Source organism: Amphiprion ocellaris, chromosome 17 (genome assembly GCF_022539595.1).
Source record: "Amphiprion ocellaris isolate individual 3 ecotype Okinawa chromosome 17, ASM2253959v1, whole genome shotgun sequence".
Lineage (NCBI taxonomy): Eukaryota > Metazoa > Chordata > Actinopteri > Pomacentridae > Amphiprion > Amphiprion ocellaris.
This window is the reverse complement of record NC_072782.1, coordinates 29,690,280-29,707,109: the sequence shown is the minus strand read 5'-3', so window position 1 is coordinate 29,707,109 and position 16,830 is coordinate 29,690,280. Positions and strand designations below refer to the sequence as shown.

Genomic DNA, 16,830 nt, shown 5'->3' with positions numbered 1-16,830 from the left:
TTTGCTCCGACCTTTGAGCGCAGCGGGGCGGGAGACGGAGCCTCAGACCGAGCAGGGTGAAGCTCAGGAATGGACACAGACTTCACTCAGGACGCGGTGCTGCATTTCCTCCAGAGCAGCGGAGGTTCAGTGAAAAACTCCGACCTCCTGCTGCACTTCCGGCCCTTCCTCCGGGACCATGCGGACCGGGACCGGAACCGGGAGCTCTTCAAGAAGTTCGTCAACTCCGTGGCCACCGTCAGACAGATCGACGGAGTTTCTTTTGTGGTTCTCAGGAAGAAATTCAAAGGTCATGTTTCCGGCGAAGGAGGGTCCTCCGGGGCTCCGTGGCTCCACACCGGGAAGAAGAGCGAACGCACGACGGAAAATGCTCGCCGAAGCCCGGGTACGAGCGCGGAGAAGCCTCGGCAGAAACTGGAGGAGACAACACCCGCCCCGCCGGGAGAAACCGCCCGGAAAACAATCCTACCTGCAGCTGGGATCATGCTGAACAACAACAACAATGTGGAGACGAATCTGAACCTGAGACAGCCGCAGGTGAACAGCTCACCTGTTCAGGTAGAGGGTCAGAGGCAGGAGAGACCAGGACTGAAGGCTGGACCTGCTGGCCCGGTTCACAGCTCCACACTGGGGCAGCAGACAGCGAGTTCTGGTCCCAGTACCACACCAGGAACCAGAGAGCAGGTCCCTGAATGCTTCATGGGGAGGCCTGAGGATGGTCTTCATCAGGACCCTCGTCTTCATCAAGAACCTCGTCTTCATCAACCACCTCCTGTTCATCAGCAGCCTCCTCTTCATCAGCAGCCTCCTCTTCATCAGCAACCTCCTCTTCATCCAGAACCTCCTCTTCATCAGCAGCCTCCTCTTCATACAGAATCTCCTCTTCATCAGACACCTCCTCTTCATCAGCAGCCTCCTCTTCATCAGCAGCCTCCTCTTCATCCAGAACCTCCTCTTCATCAGCAGCCTCCTCTTCATCCAGAACCTCCTCTTCATCAGCAGCCTCCTCTTCATCCAGAACCTCCTCTTCATCAGCAGCCTCCTCTTCATCCAGAATCTCCTCTTCATCAGCAGCATCGTGTCGCTCCACGTCGCATCAGACACCGGCCGAGCTACAAATCTGCAGTTTCTTGTGATGATGATGAGGAGGAAGAGGAGGAGGTCCTGGTCAGACGAGGTTCATCAGGAGGTGTGTGGCCCTTGAACGCTCCACTTGGGGACACTCTGAGGGCCATTTCTGCCTCGTCGCCCTGCATCGTGGACCCACCTGCTCCATCCTCTTCTTCATCAGAGAAGAAGCTGCCTCAGATCTGCATCCAGGACATGGACCTGGTGGTGTCGACTCCTCGAGGTCCAGGAAGGAGGTCAGAACCTGCATCTAGATCTGGATCTCCACATCAAGCAGCAGAGGCACCGTCTCACCACAACGTCCACCAGGACCTCCGGATCTTCCAGCCTGGAGGCGTCCAGGTGGAGCCCAGGCTTGACCCACATCCCACCCAGAGGCTCTCATCCAGCCACAGCACCATCTTCTCCCCATCTTCTGACACCTCCTTCTCCAGCAGCGTCTTTCCTCCGTCTGGTTCCCCGAGAACGTCGAGGTGGAACAGCAGCTCTGAGGATCTACAGGCGAGAGCAGGTACGTTAAAAAAACAGATTCAGAACAGACACACTGGAGTTTATTTCAACTCAAAGCACAAGAAACACCAACTTGAAGACCAAATGTGTATTAATCCGCATCTGAAAATAGTCCCCAACTAAAGCACTATTTTCTCTTAACAGTAACATTTGGAAAAAAAACTACAAGTCCCAGCTGTTGTGGCCAACTGTCCTGTTTAAATGTTGTGTAAAGACAAACAACTATATCAAGAAACAGCCAACTTTTGTGATATTTACTTAAACTGGTAGTAGCTACTGGTGTTCTATAGATGTTTTTATCTGGTTCAAACAGTCTTAATTTGCAAGTAATTGATCAGTTTTCAGCTTTTAAATGAACCATTCTGATTATCCATTAACTGGGTTGAGTTATTTTTTAAGGAAAAAAGTCAGATTTTTCTGACTGCAGCATATTAAATGTGAATATTTTCTTGGTTTATTCACACCCCTGTGATAATCAACTGATTATCTTTGGGCTGTGGATGAAACAAGACATTTGAGGACGTTATTCTGAACTTTGAGAGATAGTAATCAACATTTTTCACCATTTTCTGACATTTTATAAACCAAAGAACTAATCTATTAACCCAGAAAACAATGAACGGATTAATCAGCAATGGAAATGATGGGTATTTTCAGCTCCAGATTATAGGCAGTACTGAAGTATTGTTTCTAGTGTTTAGGCTCTAAGTGTTTTACCAGCATTGTTAAGACTGTAATTAACAGGATTTATTTTAAAAAACTAATTTGTTCGGCAGTTATCCTGCGAGGTAAAATCTTTAAAATATCCCGTTAATGTATGAAATCAAGTCATTCTGATTCATTAATCCACTTCAGTTACAATGCAGGAACGCCAGTCATTTTTGGCAAATGGAAATCTGCATTATATGAGCTGAACTACACCTTTAAAGCAATTTTGGTTGGTAAAAGGGACCAATAATAGATAAAATAATTTGATTGCAGGCTGCCAACAAAGTAAACCGAAAAAATGGGATGTTGAGCTGAATAATAAAGACCAAATCTCAAGTGACACATATTGAAAAATGTGCTTTAAAATGTAGCTTTCATGTTTAATTTCTGTCTTATTCAAATAATGAAACAGATTTTTCTCAGTTTTCATTAAGGTTTCTTGAAATCTTTTCATTTTTTTCTGCTAATCTTTAATTGCTAACCTTTCTGGTGCTTTTTGTCCTGGGTTTTGCAGTACTAGTGGTGCTGCAGTTTTTTTTTCATTTAAAAGGACAACAGAAGAAGAAGGAAATCACTACTACATGCAGTAAAGTGTATTAACCCTCCTGTCGTCCTGCGGGTCAAATTGACCCGTTTTAAAGTTTGAAAATGTGGGAAAAAATATATTTTTGTGTCCACATTTTTAACACTTTTGGGAAATTTTTGGGAAATTTTTTTGGTGGAAAAAAAAATGTTGAAAAAAATGTTTCCTTAACTTCTAATATTTTCTTTAAGAACATTCACAAAAAAATCTATTTCACTGGATTTTGGTTGATTTTTTTGTGAATGTTCTTCAAGAAAATATTAGAAGTTTTACATATATATGGGTAATCACTTTAGATATTTTTAGGAATTTTTTTGGAAGATTTTTGCAAATTTTTTGAAAATATTTACAAGAATTTTCTTGCCAAATTTGGGGGATTTTTAAAAAAATAAAACTTGTAGGAAATTAATGGAATTTTCTTCCTGAAGGTTTTGCAAATTTTCAGAAATTTGGGGAATTTTTGGCTGAATTTTTTTCAGACAAGGAAATAATATTTTCTGTTTGTAAATGAAGACAACAGGAGGGTTAAAAGTGGTTTGATTTCCAGGTGAGGATAAAATCAAGGATGCGCTCCGGCGAATCCAAGGACTGGAGCCCGAGTCTGAGCCTGTGATGCACCGCGGCGACGGTAAAACTACGAAACCGTGGCATCACTCTACAGGTAATCTCCTTGACGACCAGAAGCCTTCAGCTCGTTCGTTGTCACCGCTGCATCGCTCCACCGACCATCTCCATGACGACCAGAAGCTTCCAAACCGAGTGATGCCGTGGCACCTTTCCACAGGTCTGTAACGTTTTAGTTTGTAAAATATTCCAGCAGACTCGTCCATGTTTGTCTGTTATCTGGTTGACTAGATTCCGGAAGTTGTTGGGTTAAGTTAAGCCAGATAATGAAAAGATATCCTGGAGATGTTGACCTTCCTTCATAGTACAGAACTTACCTGGGATTGAGACCCATCAGAAGACATCAGATGATTTATTCTGGTGAATTATCACTGTTTGGAAAGTGTTTTAGTGTATTTTCAACAGCTTTTATGCTTAACTCGTGGTCTGTATGACTGCTGGGAAAGTACCTACGAATTGCAACTTTTCCAGACCGGAAAAAGGTAAAACATTAAATATCTGCTCTGATGCGTTTGTATTTATAGAAACTAGATTGGAGAAACAGATTGTTCTTTAGACCATCAGTGGTTTGCTCAGACAAAGTGCCAGTCGGCTCGTCTAACAGCAACTGAAACCGGATCTGTCCACGTCCATTGTGGAATCCGGAGGTGTGGAGTTTCCAACTGTTTTGTAAAACCAACAATCAGACAAACTCACACACTTAATGCAGCACATGAGGTTTCATCTCGTCTCTCAGCTTCATTCTGGACACAAACATCTCTGTAATATCTCATATGTTGATGCCTTTGAAGAGACACCACAAGTACTCGCTCATTTTCAGTTGTAGGTAGAACAGCTTTAAACACTCAAAATGTAGACCAGTTCAAGATATGTTTCTACCAGTGCAGCTGAGTTGCTTTTACTTAAATGAATGTAATGTGTTTGTGGATGCCTGAAATGTCTTGCACTTTCGAAGCATTTTCAATTTCATCCTGACAACAAAGATTTTTTATTCTGTTCTAGGTGACCCTTTGTTGCACCAGCTTGTTTGAAACTGACTGGACTCTTCCCTCCGTCCTTCAGGTGACCTCTGTGATGACCGTGAGGACGTAGAGTCCAGTGATGGTTCCACCTCCTCCCCACAGCTGAGGCAGCGTCCGACTGTCGCCAGGCGGGTCAGCAGCCGCCTGAGGAGCCGGATGTGCCGAAGTATGGGTGCCGATCTGGACCAGCTTCTCCAGGAGGAGGCTGGAGGTGTCGGACCAGGAAGTAGCGAGGCGGCCCGACTGAACCGCCTCCACCGGATCTCCTCCTCACTCAGCCTTCGCTACAACCTGTCGACCTCCTCGCTGTCGTCTTGCTCCACGCCGCCTCGATGCGACAGCGTCGGCAGCCTGGTGGACGTAGTCGAGAAGAAGGACGCCAGGAGGAGCCTCCCCATCACCTCCACCTCCTCACCTGCTCACCATGAAGGCCGCAGTCGGCAGGTAAGACTGAAAAGCAACAGTTTGCTCATAGCAACCAGATATTCCTCAACTGTGATTAAAATACTGTGTCGATTTGCACTGTTTTGTAAACTGGGGTTGATTTAAAATGATTAATATGGTGTTGGTTCTATGAATGTGAACATTACGACTGATTACTGTCTATCTTTGTATGCATGTTTTATGTATTTCTCATCTTCTGTGAGAAGGACTTATAAGATATAAATAATTACACTCCCTATTAAAAGTATTCACCCCTTTTGGAAGTCAATTAAAATGTTTTTTTTTTTTTTTTTTAACATAATTTACCAAAAAAGATTCCTTCTTGATGAAGTGAAAACAGATTTCTACAAATTATGTTAATTATTCAAAAATGTTAAATGTAAAGTAAATGGTTGCATACACACCCTAAAAGGTAACTAAATGAACACAAGTGCAACCAGTTAGTAAATTAATCATCAGAGTCTCAGTGATTGTAGCATAAAGACTCCTGGATCTGGAAGGTCCAGTCTCTGGTGGATCAGTTCTCCTGGATAGAACGACACCATGAAGACTAAAGAACCAAGAAACTCTGAGGAAAGCTTGTTGAAAAGCATCAGTCAGGACAATACAAGAACATTTAAAGTTCCTGAAGATCTCTTGGAGTCCAGTTAAATCCATCATTAAGCATCATAATGTGAAGCATGGTGGTGGCAGCATCATGATGTGAAGCAAATTTACACATCCAAGTTCATAACAACCACAAAGCACAACAAAAATGGATTTTCACTTTGTGGGACTGTTTAAATATGAAAACATTTTAGAAATATTTTGAATGTTAAAAAAAATTATGCAATATGTTTATAATCCAAAAAACAGGATATTTGACAAAATGTTGCTCCCAAATGTCCGGTATGGTGTTGGTACCTGTTCCTTGCTTGCAAACTTCTTTCAGTCGCTAAAAACTTATCTTTAGGTTGAAAAATCCACATATGATATATGATTCATTGATGATAATTGCTCTTGTTTTCAGCCCCAGTTGTTTCCCCTGGAGCCCAGAGAACACGCCTGGCTGGTGAAGGGGGCGATGGGCGCCTGGACGGACATCTACTCCCTGTTCAGAGAGGACTCGTCTCTGCTCAACAAACGAGACTTCATCTCCGGCTTCACTGTGCTGCACTGGATCGCTAAACACGGCGACCACCGAGTCCTCAACACTCTGTGGTGAGCGGCTGACAGTTCCTCTGTAAAACAGGACGCTCGGGTTTACGAAGCGTCCTGAAACCAGTTAAACACCAGAGGAATAGTTTGAATAGTACACAGTGTCAGTGATGAACTGTTTACATGGTTACCACTGAGATGGTGCACTCTTATCTGCAGGTTTGTCAGCCTTAATAATGGGATCTGGAATCCAATCCCAACTTTTTTGACTTCCTTAACAATAACTCTACATTAAGGAAGATGTCCATGGGTAGACATAAGGCATGGAAATAAAACAGGTGGATTGTCTTATCACATTCCTGCCCCACACAGGATGAACCCTTTAGATTTTATTGCCTTCTTTCATTGCAAATGTTACATTTTTAGCTCCACTATTGACACAACTCTAAAGATGCATTTAAACAGAAAGTGAAACCATTTTATTTGTAACATAGAAATTACATACAAAGTCAACAGAAAGACAATAAACTCCCAACCAAAGCAGATAAGACTGATAGATACAGTACTTTATTGAAAGATGGAATATGAACCCTTACAGTCATAAATGACTTCCTCATGCAAATGTTGGGTAAATTCCTACGAATTTAACAATTTCCAACCTTTAATGGGAGTTTGTGTTGAGTTTTTAAAATTCAGATCAGTTTTGTTCATTCATATAGTGCCAGTTTGCAACATACACTACCAGTCAAAGGTTTGGGGTTGTCCAGACTATTTCATGTTCTCCATGAAAACTCACATTTTTATTCATGTGCTAACATAACTGCACAAGGGTTTTCTAATCATCAATGAGTCTTTGAACACCATTAACTAACACAATGTAGCATTAGAACACAGGAGTGATGGTTGCTGGAAATGTTCCTCTGTACCTCTATGGAGATGTTCCACTAAAAATCAGCTGTTTCCAGCTAGAATAGTCATTTACCACATTAAAAATGTCTACACTGGATTTATCATTCATTTAATGTTATCTTCATTGATAAGCTGCTTTTCCTTCAAAAATATGGACATTTCTAAGTGACCCCAAACTTTTGAGGGCTAGTGTATGTCATCTCATGACTTCACACAGTGAAGTGAAGACTCTTCAATATTATAATGGAGAGAATCCAACTCTTCCATTGAGAAAACACTTAATAACAGGTAAAGACTGAGTTGAAACACTGTAAATCCCTACAAGCCTGTCTGGCAGGTTTTGCATGGTTCACAGTATTTGCGTAACATTATAAGTGTTCATCTTGTGTCCTGCCGGTTCTACAGTCCTTACTATCCCACAATACAATATTGTATTTAAGATAAATGATGTACAGCATTGAATAATTGTGATGGTTTCTGGAACATAATAGATTGACACAAAATTGATTTTCAGGTTTGACAAGTTTTACCACAAAAACTAAAATATTGATAGCTTGTCTGATCCAAGTAAAGGTCTGGAGTTTCAAAATGCTTCTTTAATTCTATGTTTTTTGTTACCATGGGCAGCTACATGTGGTTCAGAAAATATCACTACCTTTGTAAGCATCAGTGTTTTTGCTATTTATGAGCTGAGTCAAAGGTGGGACTTTGCATGACGGCTTCCATTTTATCCATATTTCAACTCAGCCATAATCAAAGATTGTTTGATCAACTTGTCCAATATTTATTTATGTATTTGTTTGTGGCTATTTTATGCTGATGTTATTATAATAATCCATCTGCAGTGATAATTCACAAAGAAATTAAGTGTCCTCCAAACTAAAGTTTATATTGACAAAGTGGTTCTAAAAATGAAAAATATGCAAATATGAAATAAAAATTACTGTTCTTAGTTGTATTTTGAGGATCATTTTTAAACTCCAGAACTGTTTTACTTGGATCTACCAATATTTTAATTTCTGTGTGGAAACCTGACACTTTCTTTCCATTTTTGTGACCAGATATTTAATATTAATGTATTCTATATGTTTAGTTTTGTATTATTGTGACCTGCAGCTACATGTGGTTCACAAAATATCACTAGATAACTTCTGAATTATCAATCAATCCATGGGACTTTTAATGATGGCTTACATTTTTTTTGCATATTTCTACCTATAATCAGGAATTATTTGATCTATTTGTCCAATATTACAGATTCTGAATCAATGACATGATGAGAAATAACAGAGAAAATTTCAGGTTTTTATCTTTAATAGTTCCTTAAATACTGTTGTTTTTCAGACTCAAATTAACGCGAGGAAAAACCTGCTGAAAGCGGGTCGATTTTTAAAAACATATTTTGTATATCGAACTAAAATTTCACAAATGGTTTTAGAAACATCCATATTATAAGGTTAAAACATTTTCAGGCAAATTAGAGATACTCGAGGCAGAAGCTGTACTAAAAAATTGCTGATTTGACGTAAATGCTTTTGTGTCCTGGCCCTGATCGTTCCTCTGGTTGTGGTTTCAGGTACGGAGTCGAAAAGGCCGGTTTATCCTTCGACATCAACGCCAGGGCGACCAGCGGCCACACTCCTCTCCACGTCGCCGCCATCCACAGCAACAAAAACATCATCCGACTGCTGGTGAGCAAGTTCAACGCCGACGTCCGGCTGAGGGACACGGCGGGGAAGAAGCCCTGGCAGTACCTGAGCCGGACCGCCCCGCTGGAAATCTTCCAGCTGCTGGGAGCTCCGGCCAGAGCTGCCGTGACCGGAGAAGGTGGAGTCCAGCAGGTCGACTCCAACTGGGAACATCAGCAGCAACAGCAGCAGCAGCAACGCCGCCGTCGCCGCCACCACTTTTCCTCGGCCTCCGGACAACGGCCGTACACGGGAACGACGAAGGTGAAAAGGTCGACATCGATCGCCGCCTTCCTCAAACACAAATCGTTACATCGTTTCTACGGACATCAGCCTGACTCTCCTCTTTAAAGACCGAAACTTGTGGATTAACTTCATTTGGAGAATACAACAATCTGACGGGTTTATGGAGAACTTAACTGGAGAACTCAGGTGATGTTTATTTGGATTAACCAACACCAGTCCAGGTTAAATCTTGAGTTTGGCCCAACTACAAAGTGGCTCATGGGTAATTCCATTTCTACTTGACCATTTCTGATTTGCCTGAAATTTTTATACAATAAAATATGGGTGTTGTGAAATTTTAGCTTGATATATCAAATACTTTCTGAGAATTATCACTATTTTTTAAATTTAGCAACTGTCGACCAACTTTTGGCACTTTTTTTACGCAAATAACAAGTATGAAAATTATTTTTGTTGTTATTGCTGAGCTCTAACTCCTTTCTACTAGAATTAGGCTGTCGAGCAGTGTTTTACAACTTGTCATAGCTGCTCAGTCACATATTAAAGTTCAAGTAGAATAGTTTTTTAATTTTTACTTTTCATTTTTGTAATCAAGTATTTGATAGTAAAAAGTATTAGAGATTGTTAAATCTACGTGTCCAATACTACAGATTCTGAATCCGTGACATGGTGAGAAATAACAGAGAAAATTTCATGTTTTTATCTTTAATAGTTCCTCAGATATTGTTGTTCAAACAGACTCAAATTTCAACATGAGCAAAAAAAAACCTTCTGAAAGTGGGTCGACAGGCAATTTTTGAGAAATATTTTCTCAGAAAGTAGTTACTATATGAATCTAAAATGTCATAAATATCATTATAAATATCTAAAGTATAAGATAACAAAAAGTTTTGACCAAACAGAGATGGTTTAGCAGAAGCCCCTAAAGATTTTAGATGGAATAACCTTAATGTGGTTTGCCATTTATCTTCCACTGTCATTTACAGCATTCTGTTTGTCGGCACTGATCTGTTAGTCACTGGTTCTCAGATATTTTCATATCATATCCTCCTTGAGAAGAATGAAAACAGTCATGACTCCCTACCAAAGAGAATATTTCATTTTTATCAGTCGAATGCAATACAAGAAAAACCATAAAGAACTAAAACATGTTTTAAATGTAGCCCTGCTAGCTTAGTATTAGCATAACATCCGTCCACTGGTGTAAGTGTTCTGTCAGACCAGTATTTGCAATTTGTCCAAAAATTGATTTTATCAGTGTATTTGTAATTTCATGGTGCCATCAGCTTAATTTTGGCTTGTTTCATTAATGTAAACAGTCTCGACGCAGCGAAGAGAACTCATTTTGTTCGTATTAGCTCTTATGTTCCATCTTGTTTTAGTTGCCGCTCCAAGCTAACTAGCATGTAGCCAGCACCTCTGTCAGTTCTATCAATCAAATGCAATGCCAGGAAAACAACTAGCATGACTGTTTTGTTGAAGCTGCAAATAGAACTCAGTCACTTCCTGTTAGCATGTAGCTAGTTTTCATGCTAGCTACCATAGCTCACTGTCTAGGCATCTCGTACCACCCAAGTCATGAGGACCAGTTTTTCTTTTCATCTTTGTGGTCTAATCTTGGCACTATGAAGTATTTTAAATGGCCTTTGTTGGTGGAGTGTTGTCTGACAGTGGAATGTGAGTAATAGTGAATTAAAGCAGCGTACCACTGAGGATAAGATAAGAATAATAACTACTTTGTCCCGCTGCCTCTGTCAGAGCTACATAACTTTGAGGTTTTTACTGCACCTGAAAGCCTCCACACTGCTCTGTTAGGTTTCTAGCATGACATAACTAAAACCTTAGTTTTAATGAGTTTCTCACAGTTTATACCAACGTTTTACATTTACTCTTGATTAAAAATAGACGTCTTCCTGCTCTGGAACAGCAGAAACCCTGACACTGTAAATGTGGTCGTCTGATTTCAAGACAAAACAAATTCATCCTTCTCAGCACAAAAAACCTTGAGCTCAGTCCAAACAACTGCAACAAAAAGGGAGCACGAGTTCCTCCAGCTGAGCTGACAGGTTCAGCGGATACAAAAGCCAAAGAAAAGATTGTATCACAAAGAATGCTGGATCTGAGGCGTGTGATCGCTTCGAGCGGGAGGCGATTTACAGGCACTTGGCAAAGCAGCCGAGTTTTCAGCATGACTGTGTGATGTCATTGTTGTTTGAGGAAAGAATTAGGTGGAAGTTTACGAGCCGCGAGCCAACAAGAGCTCCAGTTTCAACCCGAAACCGATTCATTCACCGAGACTCATCCAGAGGTCAGAGGTCGTCAACAATACACAACATACTGCTGCTTTGTTAAAGTGCACTTTACATTCCTCTTTCTGTTCCCAAACCATCAGTTAGTTAGTTTTCCGTCCTTGTAGGCAGCGTTTAGTTTGAGTATGATACAGAATTAGATAGGTAGTGGACAGAATATCATGAACACCTACACAATATAATCAAATCACGAAGAAACATTTGGAAAATTATGAACTTTAGGGTATATTTAAGGTGGATTTTATTAGATTTGAGCACAACAGGTTAGCTCTTTGTGCTAAGCTAAGGTAAGCTAACCACCTCCCGGCTGTAGCTGTATTTTAATCATACAGCTAAAAAAACAGTGTCAGCCTTGTCGTCTCTTTCTCAGTAAGAACACAAATGAGCACATTTCCGGTAATGTTGAACTGTTTCTATTATCGTCTACTACTGAACTTTGACTGGTCCTTGTCAAGTGGCAGACTTCGCTCAAACATCGCCATCTTCATTCACCAGTTCAGATAGTCTGACTGGCTGAATGCAGACTGTGGGTATAAGTCTGCGAATCTACGTGTTCCAGTTTTCAAAATTCTTGTCAACACAGGAAATAACAACAACTACTACTTCCAGGAAACAACTTTGATTGAAAATTTCAAGTTTCGCCGAAGGTTTCAATCACCAATAAGGCAACCCTCCTAGTTTTCTGGGTTTGTGATTAGTTTAAAGAACTACCAACTAGCCGAGCTGTTCTCCCCGCTATACCGAAATGATAGTGAGGTGTAGTCACACCATTCTACACAGTGCTGTATCAGTGCTGAGAATAGTCTGGCTATCAAAGACTAACTTCTACGTGCTCATACAACTGGAGTTACATCCAGTAAGTTCTATTTTTTGTTGTTAGACTTAACGTTGTAGTCGTAGCTGTTGGATCCAAGGGCCTGTTACTTTTAAAAATGATGAACAAGCTTTGTAATTTAGAGCTAAGTTGACAGAAACATTTGGCGTTAGGGTGTTGTACTTGATTGCATTTTGTTGTCCGGTGTTTGCATTATTATGTCCACCCCTTTATATACTAATAGTCATGTTATCGTCACAACATAGTTATTTTAGTAGGCTAACTTTGACCACCAACCAATACACCAAAGTGGCACATATTAGCTAACTTTAGCTAATTTTGGCGCAACAGTCTTAGCCTTGTATGACTTCTAGCTTAAGGTGACGAATGCTAGCTAATGTCAGCTAACTTTGGCTACTACAGTTTTAATGGGGTTGATTATTAAAATAAAATAAACTAGAAAACTCCCAAATCTTCCCATTGGTTCCTTTGGTTCTTATTCTTTAAAAACCCTGAAGTCTTAGATTCGTGAGTTTCTCAGCAGCAATTTCAAACTGAGCACACATCATTTCAATTAAACTGAATTGTAAGAAAGAGTCACTTAAAAAAGACGGGAAGCAATCAAAACACTGATGGAGGATTTGGAAAATGATCAACAGGAATGAATTGTACAGGATGTGTAGTTTTATGGTGTAAAACATGTAAAAACATAAGTATTGTTCTTTCACACCATAATGGTAAAACTGTTGTTTTTTGGTTTGTAAATAGTTCTAGTCTGATGTTTACTGGGGTTGTAATGTTCTCTAAAATTCACAGTATTTTTCATGATATTTGTCAAAGTTTAAACACTGAGTATTAAATGTGTTTCACAGCTGAAGGTGTTTGGGTTTTGTAGCTTTATGGACTATGGAGAGACTGACTATAATTTGATGTTTTTCCTCTCAGATCCTTTCTTATCATTTATAGTTTCACTTTATCTTTATGGAGCCCCAAAAGAGATAATAGATAATACAAGTATTTGATTATTTAAATGGAATCGTAATTGAAGGTTTTACGTTTCCCAGTAGTCACCTTTGATAAATTTACTAAATGTTCTTTATTTTTAATCTTGTTTTTCCTTCTCTTTTCTCCCAAGTATTAGAGTTGGAAAAAGTATAATTCTGTGTATTTCTGTTTAGATTGCATTTTAACAGTTTCTATATTGTTGTATACAGTCACATTTTTGTCAGAAATTATTGCCACCTACCCAGTACAAAGGTTTTCTTAATGTGTTCGCATTATAAACAGTGACTTGACCAATAAAGAGGGCTAAATTTAGCTGTTATTTGCTACTTTAGTTGCTACAATCAAGTATTTAGGTAATATAAGGTGTTGAATGTAAGCTAATGCTGGCTAACTTTTGCTGCTACAGTTTTACTCTGGTATGACCAGTAGCTGAAGGCATCTAATGTTAGCTATTGTTGGCTAACTTTGTCTGATACAATTTAATCCTGGTATGTTGAAGGTGGCTAATGCTAGCAAATATTTGCTAACTTTGGCCTTTGCAATCTTGGTCTGGCATGAACAGTAACTGAAGATGGCTAATATTAGCAAATGTTGGCTAGCTTTGGCAGCTACAGTTTTAACCTGCTATGACCAGCAGTTGAGGGTGGCTAATGCTAGCTAGTATTTACTAACTTTTTCCACTACGGTCTTAGTTTGACATGAATAGTAACTGAAGATGGCTATTGGCAGCTAATGTTGGCTAATTTTGGCAGCTACAGTCTCAATCTGTCATGACCAGTATCTTAAGATGGCTAATGTGAGCTAATATTGGCTAACTTTGGCAGCTACAGCTTTATTCTTGTATGACTAATAGCTTAAGGTGGCTAATGAGAGCTAATATTTGCTAACTTTTGCTACTACAATATTAGTAGTTTATAATTAACTCAAGTTAGGTAATGCTGTTTGCTAACTTTGGCTGCAATATTTTTTATTCTGGTATGACCAGTACTCAAAGGTGGCTAATGCTAATTACTTTCAGTTAATTTCCCTTCTACTGTCTGAGCCTGGCGTGAGCTAGCCAATGTTAGCTTTAACAGTAGTCCTAGCCTGGATTGGCCAGTATCTTATGTCGGCCATTACAAACTAACTTTAAATAGAAATTCTAATGGAACAGATATTTCTTTGTTGGTTTGTGTAACTATCTTCATGGTTCCTCTAAACTTATGGTACTCGCTTTGAAAGTTTTCCAAGCGCTAATGTCTGTAGCAACAATGAAAGCAACTGGCTGGAGAATGTTGGGAGGAATTCCAAGGTGAGAAACCACCTTGCTTTAAAATGTTGGAACATATGTTGAATTTTTGGGATTTTTTTGTTGTTGTTGTTGTTGACACTTTTTCTTGTTCAAAGGGGGAAAACAAAACAAGGAACTGTTTGTTTTATACATGGAGGACTCCAATCCATACTTGAGTAGTATGTCTGCCTGGACTCTTATGGACCTGGGGACATTTCTGTTACCTAGACCCTCACATACTTGCAGATTTGGAGAGTACAACCCTGACTGAAGTCTTCTGAGGCTGGACCACCAACTCAAACACCAAAGCTCACTATGTGGGTAAGTACAATATTGACAATTGTATTATTATCACCTAAACCTGAGACGTTGGCTTCAGAATCTAGTTTCAGTTTAGATTAGATTATATGGTGCATTTCTTGAGTATTTCTATTGATTCTGCCTTTTATTAATAGTCTGCTGCTGTGTGCACTGGAACTAAATGACAAATCGCTCCATTATGTAATTTAACAGTCGTGTTCAGTGGATCCACACAGCAGAATGTTGTTGGTTCTGGTTTGTAAAACAGGTACCAACTTGTACAATTTGACTGGAGAAGCTCTGCAGGTTGTTAGACATGTTTGTTCATGACTCTGTGTGTGTTTGTATGTACTATGGTAACTGAGGAAAACAGTTTTACACTTCATGACAGGACTTTTCATCTGCTGCTTTTGTTTTCAAGAGGCTGTTTTGGGATTTAAACTTGGGTTTGGGATCATGTAACTGAGGTCTGTAACATGTATAGAAGCAGTATTTGTGTGTAGAGAGGTTTTGTATGAAAAAAGGTGCGTTGATTTTCTCAAACAACCGGTTGGTCCTGTGGTTTATTAGAGTTACATAGCAGCACACTGTCTGTCGTTCATATGAAATTATACCCTTTATTGGCAGGAAGTAATACATTATTGCCAAAACTAAATGACCTGTTGTTGAATGGTACATTTTTAGAGGAAAAAAAACTGGAACAATGAATTAGATTTTATTAAAAACTAATAAAATAGTCATATTTGAGAGTAGAGACTGATGTAAAATGCACAGACTTCTATACATACTGACAACTTTTTGCACCAGAAAAGTCGCCCCCTTCTGGATATTAGAAAAAAATGCAGATTAAAGGCACTTGATGTTAGCTTCCTTGATCAGACCTTCATCCAGCTAATATAAACAGTATATAATTTAGAATAAAAATGGTTTTGAACTACAAAAAATCTCTAAATTTGGGAACTACCCATATGGAGTCTTTAACTTTACAAGCCGCACTACCTTAAGCTCAATCTGTACATTCAAAAACCTAGAAAGTGTTAGGAACTTCCTGTAGGTTCATTAAAAACAAAGAAGTCTACAGCTACGTTGGATATAGATTAATTTAGCACCATATAGCCAACACCATTCAAGTTCCAAAACCTGCAGTTCTTCGAATGTCCACTAGAGGCTGATTCCGAAAGTGAGTCGCTACCCATAGACCTCCATGTTAAAATGTACAACTTTCCAGCAGAAATAAACATGTTTACAGCCTGATATAAATTCCATATTTCTGACAACTGTACCAGGGTTTAATCTTTGTATAGATCACCCGTTCAAATTGTACTAAGGCAGTGGTTCTCAATTTCTTTCTGTCAGGCCCCCCTTCGGAGGACAAAAAGCTTCTGCGCCCACCCATTAACTTTGTATATGTGTGTGTGTGTATATATATATATATATATATATATATATATATATATATATATATATATATATATGTATATATGCAGGGCTGTGTTATTTTATCTGATTCCATTTTGTTGTTTTCCTACATGGGAGTCTGTACTTCCAAGTCTGAACGGCCAGCGCATATACAGTTTATGGGCCAGCGCAATTTCGGTATTATTGTATGCCGTGAAAAACAGGCTGACATTAAAACAATAGTTCAGCTAATTAGTTCCGTGTAGACGGACCTTTTCCTCCCAGTCGCCCGCGTCCCCCTTGACATGCTTCTGCACCCCCCAGGAGGGCGTGCCCCACTATTTGAGGAACACTGGTGTAGCCTTTGGTCCAAAAACTGTCATAGTTTAGCATGTCGCTCTGAAAACGTCATAGCATGTCGCTCTATAAACGTCATAGTATAGCATGTCGCTCTAAAAACGTCATAGCATGTCGCTCTATAAACGTTATAGTATAGCAGGTCGCCCAAAAAATGTCATGGTTTAGCCTTTGGTCCACAAAACGTTTTGTCCCGGCTGTCTGAAGTAGGTGAGGAGCAACACAAAAACAGTCCAAACGCTGGTTTCCAGAGGGTTAGACGAGTATTTATTTGAAAGAGGAAGTTTACAACAACACAACATGTGAGGGGGTTAAAAACAAATGGGTGTTAGTAAAATAAAAATAAATAAACAGAACTAAAAGGGAACTTCATGTTGA

At 39.7% G+C, this 16,830-nt stretch overlaps 1 protein-coding gene across 1 annotated transcript; it reads left to right on the top strand.

Moving 5' to 3' along the window:
* Positions 1-12,999, top strand: LOC111565676 (ankyrin repeat domain-containing protein SOWAHB-like). The gene is made up of 5 exons (XM_023265858.3): positions 1-1,639; positions 3,477-3,713; positions 4,616-5,019; positions 6,029-6,219; positions 8,642-12,999. The coding sequence occupies exons 1-5, from the start codon at positions 70-72 to the stop codon at positions 9,102-9,104; spliced, it is 2,865 nt and encodes a 954-aa protein (XP_023121626.2). The 5' UTR covers positions 1-69; the 3' UTR covers positions 9,105-12,999.
* Positions 13,000-16,830: the final 3,831 nt, after the last annotated feature.